The sequence below is a fragment of the Drosophila novamexicana genome, unplaced genomic scaffold (assembly GCF_003285875.2).
Source record: "Drosophila novamexicana strain 15010-1031.04,08,12 unplaced genomic scaffold, DnovRS2.1 tig00000485-arrow-pilon, whole genome shotgun sequence".
Classification (NCBI taxonomy): domain Eukaryota; kingdom Metazoa; phylum Arthropoda; class Insecta; order Diptera; family Drosophilidae; genus Drosophila; species Drosophila novamexicana.
The window spans coordinates 2587596-2612286 of NW_020824808.1; the positions used below are offsets into that span (position 1 = coordinate 2587596).

At 39.5% G+C, this 24691-nt stretch overlaps 2 protein-coding genes across 4 annotated transcripts in view; both read left to right on the plus strand.

Moving 5' to 3' along the window:
* The window catches only part of LOC115761732 (patj homolog), a 38441-nt gene extending 35808 nt beyond the window's left edge, over window positions 1-2633 (plus strand). Inside the window, exons 4-5 of one of the 2 annotated variants that reach the window (XR_004017764.1) lie at window positions 1097-1259; window positions 1553-2633. The gene's annotated coding sequence lies outside the window, so the exon portion shown is untranslated. Of the gene's footprint in view, window positions 1-1096 lie in introns of both variants that reach the window. The other variant, XM_030703617.1, reaches the window with a different exon arrangement.
* A 1928-nt stretch (window positions 2634-4561) lies between these two features.
* Window positions 4562-17066, plus strand: LOC115761370 (retinol dehydrogenase 13). Of its 2 annotated transcripts, none has more exons than XM_030703118.1 (5): window positions 4562-4754; window positions 7180-7829; window positions 7974-8037; window positions 16465-16611; window positions 16709-17066. In XM_030703118.1, exons 1-5 carry the CDS (start codon window positions 4657-4659, stop codon window positions 16869-16871), a joined length of 1122 nt encoding a protein of 373 aa, XP_030558978.1. In that variant the 5' UTR covers window positions 4562-4656; the 3' UTR covers window positions 16872-17066. The 2 variants fall into 2 exon arrangements, with proteins under 2 accessions (XP_030558978.1, XP_030558979.1); XM_030703119.1 differs by having other exon boundaries at window positions 16684-16739.
* The last annotated feature ends 7625 nt before the right edge of the window (window positions 17067-24691 follow it).

Genomic DNA, 24691 nt, shown 5'->3' on the forward strand with positions numbered 1-24691 from the left:
TCGTAAAATACTTGCAAGGCGGCATCAAACCGAACTATAACCATACTACTGGATTAAGTTTATATATTTAAGTCTTGCCAAGTGGCATGCCAAGCAGAGAATTAAATCATCGATGTGTCGAACAAAGCTGTTTTAATTATTTAAATTTTTTCTATGCGGATTCATTCACATCCGCTTAAATCAATTTTAATGATATATTTTTTCATTCATATTCTTGTTGAATGGAATTGAATTAAATAAAACGAATCGACCACTAATTGTAATCATAAATTTAGCATATATACAATTTATGCATTATATTTACCAAAATTGCTTTATGTTTTTTATACCCTTGCAGAGGGTATTATAATTTTGTCGTGAAATGTGTAACGTCTGATCAGCATCAACAGCCGAGTCGATATAGCCATGTCCGTCTGTCCGTCTGTCTGTTTCTATGCGAACTAGTCCCTCAGTTTTAAAGCTATCTTAATGAAACTTTGCAGAAGTCCCTATTTCTGTTGCACGCAGCACACATGTCAAAACCAGGTGGATCGGACCACTATATCATATAGCTGCCATAGGAACGATCGGTCGAAAATTAAGTTTTTGTATGAAAAAACATTTTATTTATCAAGATATCTTGACCAGACTCGGCATTTATTAGTTTTACTAAGCTCTCCATATATATGCAAAATCCTATTAAAATCGGACTACTATATCATATATCTGCCATAGGAACGATCAGTCGAACTAGGTTTTTGATTAAAAACCTTTTTTGTTTATCAAGATATCTTGACCAAACTCGGCATTAACTCTTTTCCCTGTGCTTCTTAGATACGGGCAAAACACTATAAGCATCATGAAAAGGTTGGGTCTGCAAGGGTATGAGAGCTTCGGCGTGCCGAAGATAGCCTTTCTTTCTCGTTATTAACCATATTGGCCGTTGCAAATGACCAAAAAACAGGCAATCTACGGCGCAATGTTTGACATCCATTCGTTTCGCTGTTGAATGATTTATAAGTGCAAACAAAATGGAATGCCGCTAATCGAATTTTCATATTTGTATCACATATATGCATTTATGTGTATATGTGTATATGTGTCTATGTATTTGCAGATTATATTTTGACCCTCGTAACGGCCACTTAAATGCGGAGCTGCCAACAGACAACCAAAGAGCTAAAACACCAAAATGCCAGCAGCAAAAACCAAAATCGCTGCAGTATAAATCAGCGGAACTGAGCATGCGACAATTTGTACATAGATGATGGCCCGCAAAAGTATATATATAAATTGTGGAGTAGTATTCAAAGCACCCACAACACATATGAGTAGTATTTAGTAAATCCCCTCCCACACACACACACACCCACCCACATGCATCTAACGTAGTCATAACTAATTGGCCCGATGGCGCTGACTTGTTATTGATTGCATATACGAATAAATAAATAAATAGATAGTTATGCATGCGAACTTTTCGCTCTGAGATTACAAAATATCATAAATTGTAATATCCATAAATTGTTAATGACAAGTTTTTTTTTTGTTTTTGGCTAACACTCATCGTCAGATGTCAAGGACACACACAAAATCTAGTCGAACAGATTCGAGATATCAGAAAACCAACAAAACTATCAATATTGCCGAACAATTTTGGAAGGTAGTGCTCCAGTTTGTACCAATTGTAAATACTTAATAGTTTTTTTTTATATTATATAAAAATTTCCTAATTTGATACATAGTTGAATGTAGTTACGTTAAGGGGTTAAGATTCATTGCCTTGGCGGGGAAGCGCCTGTGCTGGCCCCTAGTATTTAAGTAGGCAATCACAAGAAACTATTGAAAATTGTAAATCGAAAGGAAATTACATGAATAATAGTAAAAATTGTATGCTTACGCTAAAATTATATATTAATATATATATATACTATATATATATACACAATTGACGACCAAACAAAAGTTTAACTTTATATTTAGAAACTCTAAAGATCATACTTTAAATACATGCAACCATATTGAAGCCAACTGAATGGACTAGTGGCTGGGGCAGTGCGAATCCTTGAGAACTATTTCAGACACTTGGTATATAAAAATGTACAAGCTCGAAAGCCTTGGTCCTTGAAACAATCAACAGAAAACCCAAATTCATAGGGCTGAGCATGGTTTTGAAGGACTAAGCACTGCCGCAGCTTTAGCTCCACTTAATATTCTATAAACGAGTAAATGATAGATTCACGATAAGGAAGAAGGAAAAAAGAAACAGAAGGCTTGTTAGTGATATTAATTTAAAATAAACTGAAACTAAAACCAATTAATGGCTCCTTAGCGATTATAGAAGTGTTAAACGAACTTTTTTCATTTGCCGAAAAACTTGAGGATGACACTAAACTGAAGAGACTATACTTAGTCATCTTCGAGGGCAAACTAGAGTCTTTATTTAAGCACGCCCAATATAGTTAGTCAGATAAGCATAGGCTTTGATGTAAATTCAAAAATTTCTGTCAACTTCTGTAAACTTTGTCATCTTAAGCCTGAAACTGATTGTAAATAAGAGCAAATGATAAAGAAAACTCAGCATTCGAAATAGAAATTAAATCACATAAGAACTCATATATCAACTAAATTAAATAATAAATTTAAATACACACACACACACACACACACAGGCACATTAACAATAAAAAAAAAAACACACTACACACTTACACAGCAACGCATATGTAAACAAGTTCCAAGCAAGTCTTACAAATATTCACACACAACCCACTCACACACACACACACACACACACGCACATCAGCGCAGTATATCCCAAACAAAAAACAAAAAAGGAAATTAAATTATCAGTTTATAATTAAATATTTGTAAACTGTCTGAGCAAAAGCAAACTAACTAAAGCGAATGACTAAGCTAAAGTGAAAGCAAAACTAAACGAAAGGCGCCATCAGCTATACGAGTAATGTAAAACGAAGAAACGTTAAATAAACGAATAAAAACAAAATAAAACATAACAAAAAATATGAACGACAATTATTTGAAATTTCATCCAAACTGCAGCAATATGCTGGTCTGAAGCTGGAGCTGGAACAGCTCCGAATGCGCTTGGGACTCATCCACTCAAACCATCAATTGAATAGCCGGAAATGGATGCGAAAGACTGCAGCAGTCAGTGATTGAATGCTCTGTCGTTATAGGGGTCAGTAAGTAAATATATAAATACATACGTACGTATGCTCTGACAGATTAAATTTAATTGGAGCAACAAAGGGTGTTCTCGGTAAGCGAGTCAGTCAGTGAAGGGTATGTAAACGAGTCACTGTCATGATTTGTGGCTGATTTCATGATTTAACAGTCTGGCAGCACGAAAAAATTATATGCATGAGCTAAGTTAGCTGCAGCTAAACGTGTGACATGTCATGATATTCATGAATTTCATAACTACGATCTGGCAGCACGAAGCTTATTTTCACGTATGCGCTAAGTTGGCTGCGCTTGAGAATTTTATTTTTAAAGCTTTAACTTATAAAATATTTTATGCATTTACAACAGCTGGACATAACAAAATGATTCTACAGTATGTCAATAAAGTGTTTTTACTAGCGAAAAAACTCATTTTTTAGGTTTATTTTAAAACAAATGTCAGTATTCAGTCAGTCAGTATTTTTTTCATATCTAATTTATTTCGATTCTTTATTTTTCATAGAACTTCTAAGAAGCTTAAATAACATTATCCAAACAATTTATGGAATTAAAAAACTAAAATCATTCGAATTTTATGCTGTCAATAAAGTGTTTTTACACGAAACTTGTATCTACATGAACGCCATAAATCCTAGATACAGTTGACGTGGAAATACTTCGAAATACTTTACCCCAATCCTTTAGCTAACCTTCATCAGGAACTCCTCCAACTTATGCCCCGATCAGCTGAATAATGTAGCACCCAACATCCAAAATCGTAGCACCCAGCAGCTGTTAAATGTAATTAAAATTGGTGGCCAGTGCCAGGGGCAGGCACGCAATGAATTAAATAAATTAATTTAGCTGCCAGGCGCAAAAAAATATGCAAACCGTAAATGCGTAAAACCACAAAATAAAAGGAGAAAAAGGAAGCGAGGTTAAAACCCAAATGAAATATGGAAAAACGCGTGTAAATAGCGCGCGCATTTTTTACATTTTTTTAACGCCGCAGCTGGGGCAAATTTGCACCTAACCTAAAAGTGGCAGCGACAGGTGCTTAGCAACACTGGCATCAAGTATCTTTCGCGCCCGCTCGCACTCACCCGCACTAGCTGGCGTCTCTGTCTAGCGCTCATGTAAATGCCGTGCAACAAGCATTTATGTAAATTGAAAATATGCCGAAACGGGGCAGCCATTTAAATTCAATTGTCGCCATGGCAAATCGTGAGAGCGAGTGCGAGTGGGAGAGGCAGTGGGAGAGGGAGAGGCAGAGTTTCGCAGACAGACCGACCGCAAGCTGAGCGGCTTTCCCGCTGTGGATGCACACAATCAGAATTTATATTTATTATTACGATTACAGTTCAGTCGGAGCTCGCAGGCGGTTCAGTGCAGCCGAAGAAACACATTTGTTCATCAGCAAGCGTGCGGAGACAGTCTTCCAACTGCTCAAACACACACACTCGCACACTCACACTCACACACACACTCGGAATGGAGCGTCTGCTGACCATATTCGAGCAGGCTGATCCCTTCTCTACCTGGTGGCCTACCATTGCAGCCCTCGTGGTCGGCATTGTGATTACAGTGCGGTAAGTGAACGGGGACAGCAAATGCATATTCATGGGGCAACAACGAAACGCGTAGTACGCAGCCTTAACGATAAGTTGTGGCCCATGGCAAACTTTTGGCCACGTCACGACGCTTCGCCGGACACGTGCATGTACATAAATGTCGTGGTGAAGACAAGAAAAAAAAGCACAATAAGATAATTGCAGTCGGGTGCAACCGATTGCGCCATACTCGCTAACAGTTCACAGACAAGCTAGCCGTCAAGTTTGTTTTAAGGGATTTATATTTTTCCGATTTGCCATGCCCTATTCTTAAGAATAACTCATCAGAAGTCTTCGTTTTAATATGATTTTTAATATGAGATATATATAGGCGTCTGTTCGAGTTATCAGTTCAGTTGGAAAAGTAAACTCGAATAGTTTTCAACACGTTTCCGCTTAGGTATTCGTGTCCGATTTCGATACGTTTTCGAATAGTTTTCTATACTCAATCGATGCCGATTGGCAGATTTAAAATCAGGCTAAGTTAGATCTGAATCGAAATCGGTAGAACTAACAGGTCTAGAACCGGTCCGATAGATTTTCTTGATCTGTGGCAATGCTCGGCCAAATTATTTTTGTGTCGATCTCTAGTGTCTGTCTACAGAATTTGTTCTTCTATCTTTCAACCTGCGATAAAAATATATATATTTCCAAGATTTTCCCGCGAATATATATGCCAAATGCCAAGTCTCTAATCCACAATTGGTTAGAGGAAAACACGTATATGCTCTTTTCACCTTGTGCACGGGTATAAGAACGCGCTTCACTCGAAACTTTTTAAGTGGATTTCATAAAGAGGGTCGCAAGTCGGGGCTAAGCCGGCCCCATCCCGCTCGAGCGGCATCTCCGTGGAGCAGCTGGATAATATGTAATATCTAAAGATTATTTTTGCGCGTTGCGCTTTTGAGCAAAAGCGCGGTTTTTGTGGCCTGCGCCAGTTGCAGGTGTGCAGCTGTGCAGGTGTGCAGGTGTGTCATGGTCGAGATGTGGGGGCGTGGCACTGAGAGCAATGTGGTGCAATATGTAACAACTGGCAACTGACAACTGCGGTAAGTGCCAAAAGCTGCTGCAAATATTTGTAAAGTGGATTTGCACAAGTTGGCTAAAAGTAAATGCGATGGCAAATGAATTCTGAAACGCTGCAAATACCTTTGAGAAAGTAAAACTTACTTAAGTGCCAAATAAGTGTCAACCAATGAAGCGGAAGGTCATAATGCCAAGCAGCAGAAACAATCTAGGAAACTTGCTGAAGTAATGTAGGAAATTAGATAAGTTTCTTACGAGGACCTTAATCAATAACAATTATTATGTGTGGGCTATCATTGTGAAACTTTATAATTAGATGAGTCGTATACGAAAATAATTTTAATACGAATCACTTTTGAATATTTTTTCAACCCCATCTCAAGGTGCTTACTGCTAAATTAAAGGTATTCCGTCCTTCTGCCTGATTGTTCCCTTTAACGAAAAAGTTGTTAGCCCTCAATATACATAATTTATTTGACGCATTTTTTTTTATCTTAAGTTAAAGCAATCAATGTTTTTGAGCTGTTAAAACTTTTGCCAAGTAAAAAAAAAAAAGAGAAGAAAAAAGATATCAAAAATAAAATAAAAAAGAAATTTAAGTTTCTGTTGTCAATTTAAGGAGAAGAAAACAACAAAGTGGAAGTTTTTGTACGAACTATTTTTATGCTTAAGACTTTAACTATTTAATATCAATTACTGCGGTTTTAAATGTTTGGTATCCATGTTGTTTGTTATAAAACAATTTAATATAAAGCCACAATCAGCAGCAAAACATTGGCTAAATGCAATTTATTTTGCAGAATTTAAAAAGATAGATTTTGGTTTATTTTAAGGATAATTGTTAGTTTGCATATATACACAGTATATAGAATAAATTCCTGCCTAATTTAAGCCCGGATTTAAAAATTGGTTGAACAGAACTCTGCTAATTCGTTAGCAACAGCTTTACATAATGCACAGACAATAACATATGACTGTTAAAAGTCTTAACATAACATAGCTTACGGTTACGGTTACGGTCTACACTACAGGGGCTCACAGTTTACTTCCACTACGCCCGGGTCAAACACTTTGATTAAATATGAGAATACAGAAATTAAATTACAACTTTTTCGATTGACAAACATTTAAGCAGCTTGTTATACTTCTGGACTGTTTAATAAGGCCCTAAATAATAGTTAGGCTTCTGCACTTGTGAGTTTGCCTATGCAAATAGGCAGTCCGTAGTATTATTCACGCCTATCATTGAGCCAAAGGGGCCGCGCACACAGCAGCCTCGGCTTCAGGCCACATGTTGGTTCCACAAAATTATGGTTGGATTTGCACCACAGGCATGCCTGCATCTACACTGCATTTATCTATATAACCCGCATTGCAGCACCATAATGAGCGGCCAGCGGTGTCCCAACGATAATCAAATCAAGGAGCAAATTGTTGTAGTTACCGGCGGCAGCAGCGGCATTGGCTTTGAGATTGCCAAAGCGCTGGCGGCGCGTGGCGGCCGCATTATCCTTGCGTGCCGCAATCTAGCCGAGGGCGAGCGTGCCGCAGCAATTATTAAGCGGGAGCTGGGCTGCCGCACTCCAACCTCAGCCGATGACACCGTTAGCCCCGCCGAGCGCTACTTTGTGGAGGTTCGCCATTTGGATCTGTGCTCCCTGCGCAGCGTGCATCAGCTCGCCAGCCAACTGATGTCCGAGTTCGAGCGCATCGATGTGCTGGTGAACAATGCGGGCATAGTGTTTGGTGACACACGGATACCAACGCCGGATGGCTTCGAGCAGCACAGCCAGGTTAACTATTTGGCGCCGTTTTTGCTGACGCAGCTTCTGCTGCCGCATTTGCGACGGGCGGAACAGGGCCGGATTGTGTTTGTGTCGGCGCACGCTCATCAGGCGGCAAAAATTGATTTCGATGATCCACTAAATGTGGGCACCTATTCGGTGAAGTTTCATGCACGCGATGCCTTTGCCCATTCCAAGCTGGCCGTGATTTTGGCCACGCGCTGGCTGGCCCGAGAGCTGAAAGGTAAGTGCTGACCATGAGGGAATATTTTCTTTTCTTTCTGGGCTGTGTAAATTGCACAGTTTTTCGCTCGGTAAATTATTGAAATGCTTAACTCGACCGGGCCAAGAGTATTTCATTTTTAATAACGCGCTGATTTCCCCGCAGATACCCCCATTACGGTCAACTGCTGCACGCCCGGACTGGTGAGAGGCACCCGGCACCTGCGCAAGTAAGTAACCAGGCCAGGCCGAAAATAAATACTAGGAATGTTTAAGTAAAAAGTGACCGACTATAAGATACCTTTGAGTTTAGCTTGTAAACATTCTTGATGAACTTCGGTGTTTATAGTCCGATTTTTTCATTTTGGAGGGAATATGGGGAGGTATCCAAAAAATCAGTCGCTGTTAATCTCTATTAACTATAAGAGAATCTAAATACCTTGTCTCCTTTGGACATTCTCTTCGATCTAATATTTTCACACACACGGACAAATGGGCAGCTCGTCGTCTTCATCATATATATACCTCAGCGGATTTCTCCGAACCTTCCTCCTGCCTGTTACATGCATTACACATAAGATTATGCCCCTTGTAGTTGTGATCAATGGGTATATAAACGAAAATTGAAATCAAAACCGAAAACCCGCAAGTTGCACTCAGCGCAAAGTGCAACTGCAACTGCAGCTGCAACTAAATTTTTAAGCTCATTTCGCGGTCGCGCAAAACTTTTTGCACTTTCATTTGGCTAAACGTGACCCAACTGTGGGCGTTGATGGTGGTTCAAGTGCTGGCCAAATGCTGAACGTGACCCGACGTTTGGCATCGCATTAAGCCTTCATCACAGGCAAGAGTCCAAATTCAAATGTATTAAAAGGTTTCGAATGGAAGGACTTGAATTCCGTTTAAGCCGCGAGTTTACGGAATGACCATGACAAGATTGGCTTATGTGATGATTTCCTGGAATCAGAAAATGCTTGGCTTGAGAAATATACTTCTCCCTTACAATAGTATACCAGTGCATATATACATATATACACCAAGATAAAATAGGCCTTGAAGCATTTTAGACAATATCTCAGTAAATCAGAATTCCGAATAAGTAGGCTTTGGCTAAGTTAGGTCAGGTAAGTCGGATAGCTCTTCATACAGAGACTTGTTGGTAGTCCAAAAAAGCCTTTTCCGATAGTAAATAGTTAACCAGACTGTCCAGGTTGAAGCAGATCATCCCAACAGATGCTGGCCCAGTGTGCTGCCCATATAGCCAGTAATGATGGGATTAGAAAATTCAATAATATTCCATAAATTAACTGTTGAAGGAAAGTTCCTCTATACAAATATATACAGACTGTCCAGGTATTTAAGGATTTATCTGGGTTAACAGCTCTTAGACGGGCAGAATAAATTCGAAAATAAGCGGAAAAGAAAGTCCAGCAACCAGCTTGTCCGGAGGTTTCTGATCCATTGTGATGACTGTGTGAGATGGAGCGTAGGCTGGTTAAGGAACAGGCTATGGGATATGTGGGTAATCATGTTGGACACCATTCCCTTGAGTAGTCAGAGTTGGCTCTATCAGAAAATCGGGCATACCGTTATTCAGAGGTTGTTTGCCTACCGGATGGACATGTCGATGGAGATGTCGTTATATATTCCTCAAATTACACCCATCACTGAAGAGTTGAGAGGATTGCAAACGATTTAAAAAAAAATTGTTGGCAAAGGAACGAGCTATTTTTTTCTTATGTGAACACTCGCACAGGAGTTTCTGCAGCGTTCTATCGCTTCCTTTTCCGCACAACTCGACGTGGTGCGCCCTGCTAACACACAAAACTAAGCGTATCCTGTTCTAGTTGAATGTCTTCTTCCTGTGTGTATTCCTTGCGGATTGCAGAAGACAGAGAATGACCGCAATGACAGACAGCTCTGATTAGAGGTCCATTGTCTCTCGACGAGTGGCCTGGCTTCAACTGTGGGACCAAAAGACAGATAAATGCAAATCCATAATCCAAAATTTAACTGCTCTTGCTCTTCTAAAAGTACCCATTTAATATAATTTTAACCAAGATGCGATAGCGAAATAAGCGGTATCCTTCTATTATAGCTTGATGATTATCACAGCCGTCGTAAAAGGTTTAAGCGCTGTGTAAACAAAAATCCATTAGGATAACTGTCAAGGACAGCAACTGCATTAAGCGGAGAGTAGAATTAGCAGAACTGGGCCAAAAAGGAGCATGCTGACATAGGCTTCAAGGCAGCGCATGCAAATTGGTTGCCAGCCACCAACTACCCAAAAATTTCTATATAGTACATGATGTTTGTGTGCGGGCTTGAAAATAAAAAATAAAAAAACGAACCAAATTTGCACAATACACAGAAAAGGACGTGCAAACACGACAAACAGTTGCAAATTACGAAAAGCACAAAATGAGTACAAGCTGCAACAGCAACAGCAACCACAGCAACAACAGCAGCAGCAACAGCAACTGACAGCTGCAACCAAGTTGCGGGTACTCATGACCGCCACCCTGTAGCCCCTCTCATCAGCTGCTGCCTAGATAATCCAGCATCGAGTAGCACTTGCCACACACTCAAAGGCTCGTGCACACACATTTGCAACTGCTTATGCAACAAAAGTGAAACGTGATAATTAAAATGCCAAGCACGAGGCGCGATACGTTACGCTGCCCGAGACCCACACTTGACAATTGCCTACTTTTTTGGGCCGACAAGGACAACTCGGGGTCCTAAACTTTGTCTAAATTGTGCAGCTTTGAGTTATTGCCCAGCCACGTGCAGTTGACAATGGTTGTTGCTGTTGCTGCTGACGATACTGTCGCTGCTGCTCATGTTGCTATCTCCTACTGCTTCTGATGTTGTTGTTGCTGTGGGTGCATCTGTTGTTGCTGTTGCTGATGCTGTTCCTGATGTTGTTGCATATGATGCTGCTGTTGTTGTTGTTACTGCTGCTACCGTTATTAATGTTGCTCTGCTACTTTAGCTGATATTGCTACTCCTACAGCTCCTGATGTTGCTGTCTCTGGTATGGCTCATGATGTTGCTGCTGCTGATGTTGCTATCTGCTGGTGCTTCTGATGTTGTTGTTTCTGTTGATGCATCTGTTTTTGCAGTCGCTATTGCTGCATCTGTTGTTGGTGTTGCTAATGTTGTTCCTGATGCTATTGTTGCACATGTTGCTGCTGTTGATATTGTTGCTGCCATTATTAATATGGCTGCTTCTACTGTAGCTGATATTGCTGCTGATGTTGCTGTTCCTACTGCTCCTGATGTTGCTGTAGATGCTGCTGTCATTGCTGCTGCTCCTGATGTTGCTGTTGCTGTCGCTGTTATTGCTCTTGATGTTGCTGTTGCTGATGTTGCTATTTCTCATACTCCTGATGATCTTGTTGCTATTTCTGCTACTCCTATGGCTGCTGCTGTTGTTCCTGTTGCTTCTTTTTCTTTTACTGTTGGTTTTGCAGTTGCAGTTGTTGATTGCACTGTTGTTGCGGCTGTGACTGGCAAATGTTTCTATTGCCAATGGGCGCCGCTGTGTCAGCAAGCCAAGTTCAAATCACAAACGTGTGCGACGACCCGCCCACCTCGTTCCGCCTGTCACTTTCCCCGACATCTTTCAATGATGTCTACAATATTAATGCAAGATTTATTGATACTTCAGTTTTTGTTGCAAACGCAAATCTGCAACTTTTTGGCAGTTATAAATTAGTCAGTGGCAAACAATGTGATACAAAGCAAAATCATTTTTCAACCGAAAAACCCGTACACAGTGGGTAATAGAAGTGTGCAGACAATGTCGTTTTATATTGAATATAAAGACAAATGAAAATATATGAGAAAAACTTCAGATCGCAAATTATAGAATACCCTTGCAGACATATATGGGAGTATATATAAACTTGTATATGTCATATTGTAGCCTTGAGAGTTTCATTAATATCGGATCATAGACAGCGGAGCATCTGCTAGTCGGACACTCCCAACTGGCGCACTCTTACTTATTTAAATTCCACTTGAGTAACCTTTGTGGCATAAGATAAAATAATAATAATGACTGTCGTTAACATCCAAACAGTGTTCCTGCTATGATATTTGGATTCAATTGCTCGGGTCAGTCAAAAGTTATGTTGTGCTCATTTATCTGGACTAGCTTCAAGTAGGTTTGCAGCAGGTTTTATTTTCGGATTTACTTAGCTTAACATGTTTTCACCAAAGTAAACCAAACAAATGACTGTAACTGATGTGTGTGAATGCGTGCAGACATTCAAATAGTTACCAACTTTGCAGCCATGAGGCGATTACAATCAGAAATGCTGTCCAAATGTAATTACACACACACACACACACACAGAGGCACACACACGTGTGGAAATTTGTGCATCACAAATTACACAATTCAATAGAAATAATTGAAAATATAGTTGAGTGAAATATAAACATGCATGTAGTTGTGAGTATAATGGCATGTGGCAGGCATTTGTGTTATGGACGCCACCCAGCTGGACACTTGCCACATAAGCATAATCCATCATAGACACAGAATTGTAATGTCGACATATGTACGTATCGTATATGAATGGTGGCCGCTTGCCAATGGCAGCTGCCACATGGCCAGGCCAAAACGTTGTTAACATGCGTCATTACAATTTGCAAATGCTTCGAGTTGCACTACGAAGCGAAGTGAAACATAGAAAAGAATCAAATGCCGGGGCAAGCGTACAAATCATTTGGACATAAAAAGCAGCACCTTGACGGGAGAGTGAGCGAGGGGCGAAGGCAGGGATAGGCACGTGGCACGTGATCCTAGCGGTAACAATAACAACAGCAACAACAGCAACACCAGACCAACACAGGCCATATAAACTGCCCTCGAGCTGCGGCAATAAAACAGCAAATGAACAGCGGAAGTTACATTAAGTGGACGTGTATGAGATGGCCTAGAGCTCACCCACATATCTGCCTTGACTCTGCACCATGGGAAAAAGTATCCGATTTTTTGGCGAAAAATTAATAACTCATAGATTAGGATAAGAACTCACGATCATTAACCAATCGGTGTTCCCAATTACTGACTCTAGTAAATATAAAAATCTTTGAGTTGCCCATTGGTGTCAAAATCTTTAAGCCCTTGCTAAAGTTTATTTTTCTTAGCAAACTTTATCTTAAAGGTCTTGCTGCAAATCCAATCTCTATAAATCAACTATATCTATAATTCATATATATACGTAAACATACATCAAAACAAGGAGACAAAAGTTTTTGACTTTAGTTTTTTGAATATTAAAATTAAATAATTTGAAAAACACCCAAAAGAAATTAAGCGCAAGCAATTTTTAACAGCTGTTATCTTTACATAATTAGTACATGTTAACATGTACGCTATGTAAAATTGCAGTTTAATGCATTTCCTGTCTTGGCTAAGGCCAAAAGTGTTTTATCTTAAGCAGTTTACAAAATGGGCTTTTATCAAAAACAAACTATCTAAGTTTCCCATAGTGCTGTGTATGTGGTTGTGTGTGTGTGTGTGTGTATATTGCTTCCTTGATGCACACAGATACAAGCAGCTGGCGTGCATACACATCCTGTCCCTGCCGCTACCTGTGCAAATGTGCGCTGCAGCTCCCACGCTTCGCCCCGCTTCACCTCAGCCCACCTCTCGTTCCACCAGTTCCAGTTCTAGTTCCAGCTCCAGTTCGTTGTCGTCGTCTTGAACTTTTTCTGTACATATTCTGCCTCTTCAAGTAGGTTTTCTATTTACAGACTTTGTAGCGCCAAATTGAACTTTTGTTTTACTATGCACACACACAGCAAGAAGAGCCTGTAGTTGGACATGCATCTGAGATATAACTCTCTGACTTTCGTTGTTTTTATGACCGTCAGGCTCGTATCTGCTGAAACAGCTGTCAGCTATGTGTTGCACTTTGCCAACTCTTCAGTTTCCCATTCCCCTTGCTGGGACGGTCAAGGCTCTGCCTGTCTGCCTGCCTGTCAGTCAGTCCGTCAGTCAGTCAGTCAGTCAGTCAGTCAGTCAGTCAACCAGTCAATCAGGCACATTTTTGTTATAATTTATTGAAGTGCAAGTGCGCCTTCAAGCAGCTGTCTGTCTTATCTATTCCTGAACACAATTTAGAAATTCAATGTTGGTCTAGTTGAAATGGTTTGCGCTACATGTTGTCTTAAAGAATTGAAAATCAATAAAGTTTTAAAGCTGCTTTGTTTAAATATTTGTTGAATGTATAACTTGGCAAATCTTTTAAGTCTTTAGCAAAGCGATTTCCATATGAACATTATACACACACATAATCAATGCTAAGGATTCATTTGTACTTTTAATAACAATTCCTTAGCGAGATACGAGAGTCCAGGCTCGGGTTTCAGGCTAATGTTTGAATGTACTCTTAGTAGAAGGAAATAGTTGCCAGTACTATTTTATAAAAGTAGTTTGATTGCTTGTAACTATGTTTGGCCTATTCTTATGATGTTAAAAATAATATTAAATCATTTATTCCAATTGTTCAACATTTTATTAAAATAACAAGATCAAAAAAAAGCTGTTATTCTTGGAAGGCGTACAAATTGTATGAACATTTCATTATAAGCATAAAATATAATGTATAATATTATACATTATATATCCTCATAGATATTTCTCAGAATTAATGCACATTTTTTAGATGTTAGCAAATAATTGGCCCACGCAGAATTCAAGCTCCCACGAATTACCGAAATAAATGAAAACAAAAATTTCTTAGATTACAAAATTGGATACCCTACAATAATTTTTTTAAGGCATTTAAATGCATGTGTGAGTGTTTGGATAATTTGTTGTGTTTTTTTACGGGAAACATTTACATGTAATCGACTGCACTTTGGTGGGTCGATGAACGTGAACTTTTTCCGGCTTAGCGGTTCAGCCCGCACAAGCCCTACGGTCGCCTAATGCGATTCAGAAATGCATCTAAAGAATTAGAAGTTCGGGCCAGAGGGCAGGGCAGGGCAGGGCAGGGCAGGGCAGGGGTTTGCTGATGGTTGTGGCAAGGGCAACAAGCTTTAAAAGCGTTGCAACCCCGGGCCCGTTGAATGAAACCATTTTCACTCTATGATAGGGGCAGACACACACAGCTGCAGAAGCAGCAGCGACAGGTGGAGCAGGAGAAGGACGGAAAGAGGAGCAGTCAGATAGACAGACGCGCGCACACACTGACAAGCTTTTGTGTGGCTGCGCGTGTGTGTGGGTGTGTGCTGTAGTATCTGTGTGCCGTGCTGTGAAATGAAAATGAATGAAAATGAAAAGCAGTTAATGCTCAAGTCACGGAAAAAGCGTAAATGGAAAAGTTAAACGCATTAATTATTTATTTATCGTTTTATTATGTTCAAGTGTCGGTGAACCTGCGCCATTGTATGCGACCATTGGCAGCAACAGCAAAAGCAACAACAACAAAAAACAACAACAACAATAAACAGAGCTAAGCAAATTGAGCGCGAGTTCGTAATCCTCCTTGAAAAGGCATCTGCATGGCGTATATAAAAAATCGACCCTGTTCGGGGGCAGCTTTGGATATGACTCACGTTCAATTTAAGCATGCCCCAAATGGTTTTTATTTTTGTCTCTTGTCGCCACAATTAAAAATGCCATTAAAGTTGTCCATCACACTGTCATGAATCTGGCGACTCTCCGAATGCCTGCTCGAACTTGAAGAACCTTTTGTTTGGTTCGATTTGGGCATGATTAATGTTACTGAAGATATCCCAGTTTAAATATTTACAAGACTGAAGAGAAAAGTTCCAATTACCGAAAATCGAAGTGGAAGCATTTATATCCCTTAAATCAGGCCATTTAAGACATTCGTCTTGACAGATCTGACCCAAATATATCTACACCATATTCGTAATTAAAGCTGAGCCTTTATGCTAATTAGTACTTAGAAGATGCTATGAAATGGGTTAAGGAAATGTAGGCTAAAGGCATATAGGTTATGGGAATTGTTGTTGCAATGAGAGTAAAAAGCTTAATGTGGGGTATAAAAGGACGTACAAGCAGCATATTATATGTTGAAAGTATATTAAGGATATCACGGCTGCAAATTCAAAGAAAGAGTTTTTGCTGATTTACTTCGCGAACCTGGTTTTCCATCTTAATTCAAAAATCATATTTTTACTTATACTTACCTGATCTGAGTAGTTGCTTCTACTTGCTTATACTACCAGATACAAATATATGAACGCTATGGTTGGGCCCTCCTCCAAACATATTTTTTTTTGAGCCAAACCACATAAAAAATTGAAAAAATGTGACGTTTAGTTTTCGTTTCAGCTACTCGTTACATTTTTTTTAGATTCTTTGTAAACTATAGTTCTTTATGCCGGATGCGAATCGGTTTGGCTTAAAGCCAGTTTGCAGCCCTGATTAATATACAAAGTGCTTACTCTCATAAATGCATAAAAAAAAACAAATTTTAATTGCAAGCATTGTGTGTGATAAAAATTATGAGCTTTTCTATAATTCGCATAGAGCATCTGCTAGTCGACTAATTTCTATTTGCTGCGTGCTTTGCATTTTAATTACAAGGGAAACGAAATTAAGCCAACTTTTGTTCTCTGTTATATTTTTTATTTGTCTTTGATGTGCCACGCAACACGCATAGCTCACCGCTAATGTCGGCCATTTGCGTTAAGGTGATCACCTACCCGTGGATGTGGCTGTTCATGAAGAATGCCAGCGAGGGCGCCCAGTGCGCCATACGGCTGGCGACGGATCCCCAGCTGAAGCAAGTAACCGGCGAGTACTTCAAGTGAGTTGTGAGCCGTTTTGCCGGAACCGGCTGTTGCCGCATTAGCGGCATTTTGTTCCATTTTCTTTGTAGTGCAACATTTCTTGGCTACTTGCAGTGACTGCGAAATTTCGCCAACAACGGAGGCTGGCCGGGACAAGGAATTGGCCAAGAAATTATACATGCAGACCATAAAAACGCTTCAGCGCGTTACCAAACTAACAGTCGACAAGGAGGCGTGCACCATGGCGACACAGCTTCAGCTCGAATCCGGCAACTGATTTATGTGCTGCACGCGGCCGGGCAGAGACGAAGTCCGCAACTTTCAACATCTATTTGCATTTGGTTTAACAATTGCCGCATTAGCCAGGCCCGCGCAACCCCGCCCCCTCCCATTCAGAATCAGGCAAACTGGCCACTTAGAAGCTGCCCCAAATTTGAGGGTCTGCGACTGAAGCTGAAGCAGTGACTGCTTCTGTGTTTTACTCATAGAAATATATGTAAATTTAATGTGCTAGCTAACAAAATTGCTGAGTTTGAGTTTTGCGTTTAACTTATTTTGCTTATCCAAAAAAAGAAATGGGAGCAGGAAACGGGCAGCCCAGGAACTCGGCATTGGCATAGATTTACGAGGCGCGCTCAATTAGAAAATCACCATATGTTTGCCCTAACTTTGGGTCTTCTTATCGATGTCATTTTGAATATCGTTTTCTGAATTTATTCAAAGCATTTTTTGAAGGTCTACACTAGGTGCGTATATGTATGCATGTAAGATATGTTTGCGTAAGTATGTCAGGCAAACAAATCTCCAATTATTCGATTGGTTCCGATTTATATGATAATATTTGCTTTTATTGATATGCAATATAGTTATTATTATTGTTATTTTACATATTTATTCAAAAGATATCTAGGGGCATGTATTTCTTTAAGAAGCATCTACAAATTCTTACGAAATGTGCACAAAACATAAAAAACCCAAACATCTATTACGATGGAGCTTAACAACAAAATACAAGATGTTTACATCATGTTGTATTACGAACTCTGACCATTGTTTGATTGAGTCGACCGAGGGGCTTAAACTACAAACTATGTTTAAAGAATATACTTTAAGAGGATTACGTCACGTTGCTGCAGCAGAAAAGTTGATGGTGAATACAGGAAACATTCAATACAGAAAATATGCAAAAAGCTCAATTCATTCTTATATATACAAAAGAGTTAGATTCTAGTTAAGGGCATTTCTGCTGAGGCACACCTTTGTGGACAATATATATTCACTGATTTCTCAGATTATTCATAAATTCCCAGAATGTAAAAAGAATTGGCGAGCAAGGTCGTCAAAATATGTACGCTCGAAAATGCACAATGCATACTTTTAGGGGCGGCACTTTTATAATGAACTTGCGGCATTTTTAATGCGAATCCCAGCCGAAGTAATATGCGAATAGAAGTTTCTAGTAAGCCAATTGCGAAACTACTATAGACTACTAAAGAATTCATAATAAGCGAAAGGAATTGAATGTCATTCATATATTTTCCGCAAAATCCGAACACACACGCGAGCACAACATAGAATGCAGTACCAACTTCAGGGGTTTCCTAGGGATATTTATTCTATACTTATTGCAGGAATTTATTGCTTTATATTCACCAGAACTATATCTATGATACGATTAACATGGATACAATGATTGTCTGGGAACCATCGTATATGTCGGCCGGAGCCGATGGGGATACTGGAAAGTACAAAATTCGCAGTAGCTGAAGAAAATAAAGTCAGATCTTTGAATAATTTACCTAAGAATATAATTCTAGATGTAGGACAAAATTATATAAAAAGGACCAAATTAATTTGTTGGAACATTTCGAGTAAATACACTTTAGTTATTGGACATATATACCATATTCGGGCTTTGATAAAAATAGTACGCTTCAGAAGTCACCAGTTATTGAACGTAAAACGAATATAGCTCGAATAATTAAAGTCAGATCTTAAGCAATTAGCATTGAAAAAAATATCTCATAAGTTTGAGCCAGTCAAATATCAAATCATATCTTGGCTTTGTCATTCAAGAATATCTTCTTGTAGATACTAGAAATGTTCAAAATGAAGAATGTACTCTACAATCAAGGGCATTCTTGGAAAAACTCTGCTAGAAGCTATTAGTTCTGGGAAACCTTAACCAAGGGGAATCACAGGAGCGCCCTGCCAGTAGATATTAGTTCTGAGAAACATAAATATTTAGAAAACTTAAATTCGTTGACACAAATAATTGCCACACTCTATCCTTGGATTAAAACCTTTAAGCTTGTTGTTTGGATAGCTCATTAGCCAATGTCAACTTTGTGAAAATGAAAATGTGTGAGTGGACAGAGCATGGCGTAGCACAAGTATGTATTTTATTAAACAAGGCTAATTGGAAAATGCCTCTATGTCTGACCAACTGTGCAGCTCTCTGCCCCCCACATGCGAGCCATCCTTATGGGGACTAGTCGACGCGTGCCAACAAACTGTTGCTGTTGTTGATTAGCAAAAGTAAAGCACAGAAAGCGATAAAAGAGATATAATAAAAATCTCTATACAAAGCGAACAGACTCTCAAAGTAGAAGAGCAATTATATATTGCTCAGCTAAAACCGATTACGATTAGAATGTGGGCGCAAGCCCGATATGGCGCAGGCACGTGGACCAGCCAGCCGCTTTGTATGCTACGGAAAATCTCTTTATTATATTACGTGAGGCGCTTGTGTTGTCTGTGGGCAGAACCTAGAACTCCGAAAGCCAAAAAACCCACCCAGTCAGCAGCTATCCGGGCGGTTGGCAGAGCTGGGTAACTGGGAACGCCATGTGTTGCTGGCACAATTTTACGCTTCCCTTTTGAAGTCGCTTCGTGTGCCAGTTCCCATTTTTCCGTGCACAGTAATTGCATGGCTGTTGAAAAAGAAAAGCTCTTGGCGTGGAAATACGATTATGTTGCTCTTGTTTTTGTTGTTATTGCCATTTCCACATTTGTGCAAAAGCTTTACGTTTCCGTTTACATTTCCGCTCTGACGTGCAGTTTACGCTCTTCAATTAGAAAAAGTCGGGCACAAGAAAATCATATAAGGCAAATAAGCTGGATAACAAAAACAAATAACATTTTCAAATATTTTTTGAAAATTATTTAATTTTGTGTGTAAAATGTAAACAAATCAATAAATCCAACAGCAAATTGCTTACGTTGCGTATAAGTAATTTTGTGCAGTGTGCTGAAAGCTCTATTGCGTGAGAAAACTATAAAAATCTCACTCGAGCAGCTCTCTTTTCTAACAGGCAGAGAGCGCTTTAAAAGCTTTCAAATTCTTAAGGGCTTTTCAAACCCCACAAAATATTACGCATACGACAAGTGATGCGCAAGGCGCTGAAACATAGAAAATTTAGTTCGCTAAAAAAAAAGCTACAAAATGTACAGAAGTGCATTTACGAAATTAAATCAAAAATAATTCAAATTTTTTGTATCATTCCGAGCTTGAGCCAGTTAAATCAAGATTTAAATATGAAAAGATGGCAAAAGCCAGAACTAGTAAATAATTTTATTAACTACATATTTTAATCTGTTTGTCTTTACTAATTAGCGATTATTCTAGGATCTGAATACAGGAATTTCCAGCTATACAATTGATACAACTCAGCTAAAGTCTAAGCTAAGTCTGTTGTTGGATATACATGTTAACAATTAACTTCAAAATAATTAATATTAAAATAAATTTATAATCAAAATCAAAATTTGATTAATATTAGAATCGACTCCATTTTTTGGATAACTTGTAATATAACACCTTACCAATATTGAGAAATTTTCTCAAACTTTTCAATTTAATTATTCGATTGTCAATTGACACTGATGCATACGAGTCCAAAAAAGTTAATCATTTTAAAATCTGACTGGATTTAGCCAAAATATACAGATAACACTAGCTAGGTTTTTATATAATTCTAAATTTGTCGTAGTATTTTAAGTATTTTAATATTCAAACTAAATTTAGAAACTTTTTCCGTTACGCCGATCTAATCAAATCTGGCAACTCTATCGAATGTGCGCTCTTACACACAAGCGCCGCTCTCTTTTCAATTACAACTCCGCAAGCACAGACACCTGTGAAAGCTGCCAGTTGAATTTAGCGGCTATTCCCTGCCAGCGTAAACAACAACAACAACAACAACAGTCAATGGCCAAGAAACAGCACGTAACGCAACCACAAATGTTATAAATAAACAAAAGAGGATGCAATTAAGGAAACGCGTCAAGAGGCCCAAAACAGCCGCAACGTAGCATCCAGCGTAAGAACATTGCGTCAACATAGCGTAAACAACAAATGGCGCTCTCTCTCTCTCTCTGTCTCTCTCTCTCTGTCTCGTGACTTCTCTCTCCCTCTCACTCTCACTCTGGCAGCGGCTCGGGGAGCAGCGCTAAGCTCAGGGAGCACAAGAATTTGAAGAGCGGAAATCAGTTGAGCTGAGCAATGCTTTTGGGTATATTTTTCTTTTCTTCAGCCAACGTTCGGCTTTAGTTTCCTCGTATCAGTTGCGCGGCAAGCGAGCCAAAGTCAAAACGTGCGAATTAACCTCGTTAGCGTCTGTGGCAAGCACATTGGGGCACAAACGGCGTGAACGATGCTGCTGCCACAACGGTCACGTTAACAGTAGAAAATTTTGAGATTCTAAAGAAAAGCGCCTGTCGAAATGGACCACGAGTGAAGGTGTGTCGCGGTTGTGCGCTCTCTGTGTGTGCGTGTGTGTGTGTGTGTGTGTGTGTGTGTGTGTGTGTGTGTGTGTGTGTGTGTGTGTGTGTGTGTGTGTGTGTGTTGCCATTGCATATTAATTATTCAAATTAATTGCAAGAAATACGCCATAAGCACAGACTGCTACATACATAATTTATACACATATATACACAAGCTGGCAACTACAATAAGTATTTTGTTGGGCGAAAAGCCACGAAATTTGTTGTTATTTTTGTGCTCGAATAAAAAATTGATTATGAAAATGCATATAATACGTAAATTATAGTTGGAAGAAAAATAAATGCACAAATAATTAAGCAGTGCCATTTCGCTTTGAAAATGTAAAGAAATAATATAGAGACAAGTGCAAATAAAATAACAAAATGCGAAAAAATAAGAAAAAAACAAAAAACTTTGGCACACCGAAGATTAAGTACTCTTGTAGACATGTGGCTTGGGAGTCTTTTTATATAAAAGCATTTTTCCCGTTTGACTGTTCCCATATCAGTCATTTAGTATATCAGTCCGATACGATACGGTTTTGCAGATACGTCAGGATAACTGTGGGACAAAATTTGGTCTCAATATGTCTAGAAATACCAGAGTTTTACGGTACATTCTAGGGGGCATAGGGCTATATGATATAATAACCGATATTTCTTACATGTAATTTGCATGGTGAAAACCAAAAATACTAAAATGTGCGGTAAAGCAACAAAATGTTAAATGCAATGACTTTATTCGATCGCAGCTATATGATATAGTGGTCCGATCTGGCCAGGTAAAACTCGAGTATGCCAGATATGTGGAAAACCCAAAACTGAGAAATGTTGTAGACAAGAACTTTAATTTCTCCCAATCGATCAAATGACATCTATATGATGAGCTCTGGAATGTCTGCTACTATGCGTTACACATTTCATGATACACTCATAATACCCTCTAGCAGCGTATCAAACAAAATTCCCAAGATGAGCGAACAGCTCGCGACTCTACTGGTCACCATGTTTATAGAGCAGGTTTTTATTTTGTTCATTTTTGTTTTTTGTTTTTTGTTTTCGTTCTCGAGCTGGCCTTGCATGCGAGTGGGCCAAGCTGCCTCAATGGCGTTGGTATGTGTCATTTTGTATGGCATTTGCTGTTGCTCGCTGATGTAAATGTTTGTGCGCCGGCAGCAAGTCCAATTCGATGGCCATCTTCTAGAACTGGAGCGTCGCAAGAAATACAAACAAATAAAGAAAACACGTTCAAGTTATTCCTTGGCCTTGGTATTTATGACCAGTGCGTCAGCCTGTCCCATGCTTAACATGAGCTCTGCCCGTATACCGCATACCGAATGCGATTTATGGGTTCTTCGCACTCGCCCTACCCTCTCCGCCGCATACACACACACATTTAATGGGCCCCAGTCGCCACCCACATTGGAATTTGAACTTGTCGTGGCTTAGCAGCATCTCTCACTCTCAGTGGCCCCATTATCACCTTGCTAATTATCTATCGATGATGATCATGATGATGCCATTGCGCCATCCGCTCTGTTCCCATCGCTGTCGCCTAGCCTTATCAGCCTTAACGCGGGCAGCGTTTCCAGCCGGCCCATCTATTTGCATTTCATTTCTGTTTGCCCAATCTGAAAAAATTAAAAACAAAAAACAAAACAAATCTAATAATATTTCAACAAATAAACATGTGAGCTTGGCCTCTGAGCTAAAATGAGACAACTTGAAGAAACCGGCCGTATATGAAAAAAGAAAAAAAAAAACAAACAATGGAAAAGAGCCCTGAAAGTCCTTTGCCATTGTCAAGAGCAGAACAAAGACATGGAAAACAGAACTGGACAGCTTTACGGATTTGTAAACGTGACTATTTCGAGCACTAATTTGCACATTGCTTTCTAATTAAATAAGTATTATACGATTATTATTTGCTAAATGTCTATACAGACAATACAGAGCTAGATTGGCGAAGACGAATGATAACACTTCATAGTTGCCTTTTGACTATGAAATACCCTGTAATTCAACAAGAAACTGAGTATAAATAAAATAAAAAACAGATCTTTTACTAGCAAGCTTTGCCTTCGACTCAAGGGGTTGTCCCTAGTCCAAACAGTCTCCACTTCAGAATTATAAACAACGATTGATTAATTAAATTCTGAAATTTTTTGCAAAAGTTTTCAAAGAAGAAATTTGCTAGCAGAAATTATTAAAGTAATTGTTTATTTCCACGAATTTCCAAATAATTAATAAGCAAATAGTGCGCTAATGCGAAGAATCCGATATAGAGATACCCTGTCGTTACAAACATTTTAACATTTTTCTGCACATATGCATATTACATATGTTCACACAAATATATGTACTTATGTATATGTGTACCAAAGCATAAGACCCTATCTATACTGAAGTATTACTGATTTGCGTCAAAGTATCTGAATGTATCACCTTTTTACATAATCAATATTAATTTATCTGAGAGAAATGTTAAAAGGGGGAGTCCCCTTATGGCATTAGAGATTCCTCTTATACTCATTTATAATGGGTAAAAGGTATGTTCGAGTTTCTTTAAATGTGAAACGGGTAGTTGACAAAATATACAGGGTATTTCGAAACGGTAGCACACAGCAATTTACACAGCACGTACGCATCTCTAGGCGAAAAGAAAGTTGCGGTGTGTCGCAATGAAAATCGCTTATCAGCTACCACAGGTAGTTTTTCGCACAGCCTTGACAATGACAGCGAAACAAAATGGGCGCGCACCAAGTGGCTGGGCGTGCGGGGAGGGGGTCGTCGGCGGCAGCTGAGTTGAACAAAAGAGAAAAAGTGCAAAATCGGTGCGCCTGTGGCAGTGGCAACAACAATGTTAGTTGATTACTTTAAGGCAACGGCAGCAGCAGCGGCAGCGGCAGAGGCAGCGCCTGAAGAAGTGGCACTGGCAACGGTCGTTACAACAAACAAACAAAGGAAACAAACAAAGTGGCGAATATTATGGGGCGAAGAGCTATAAACCGATGGGGCATAGAACAAAGCGAGGGGGCTTCGTTGGAGGACGGGCTGTCGTGCTGGGTCGAGTGCTTTGGTTCATAGGCGGACACACACATGCCCAAACACACACACACACAGATGCGCGCTCTCTCTCTCACACTCTCTCTGCAAGCGAAAGAGCAGTCGCTGCGTGTGTGTGTTGGTGGGTATGTGTGTGTGTGTTGGTGTAGTAAAACGGGTTTTGAGTTGGCTTTTGCCACTGCCAACAGCCGCTGCCGCTGCTGCTGCTGCTGCTATTGTCGCATTTTCAGTCAGTTGGCCAAATCAGTTGCTCTTTTGACTTAGTTA

What these genes read in the sequence shown, in the direction of transcription:
- LOC115761370 (XM_030703118.1), top strand. Translation starts at nt 4,657, where the DNA reads ATGGAGCGTCTGCTGACCATATTCGAGCAGGCTGATCCCTTCTCTACC. An exon ending in GGCATTGTGATTACAGTGCG is followed by an intron (nt 4,755 to 7,179) that starts GTAAGTGAACGG and finishes CCCGCATTGCAG; the next exon opens with CACCATAATGAGCGGCCAGC. An exon ending in GGCACCCGGCACCTGCGCAA is followed by an intron (nt 8,038 to 16,464) that starts GTAAGTAACCAG and finishes CAACACGCATAG; the next exon opens with CTCACCGCTAATGTCGGCCA.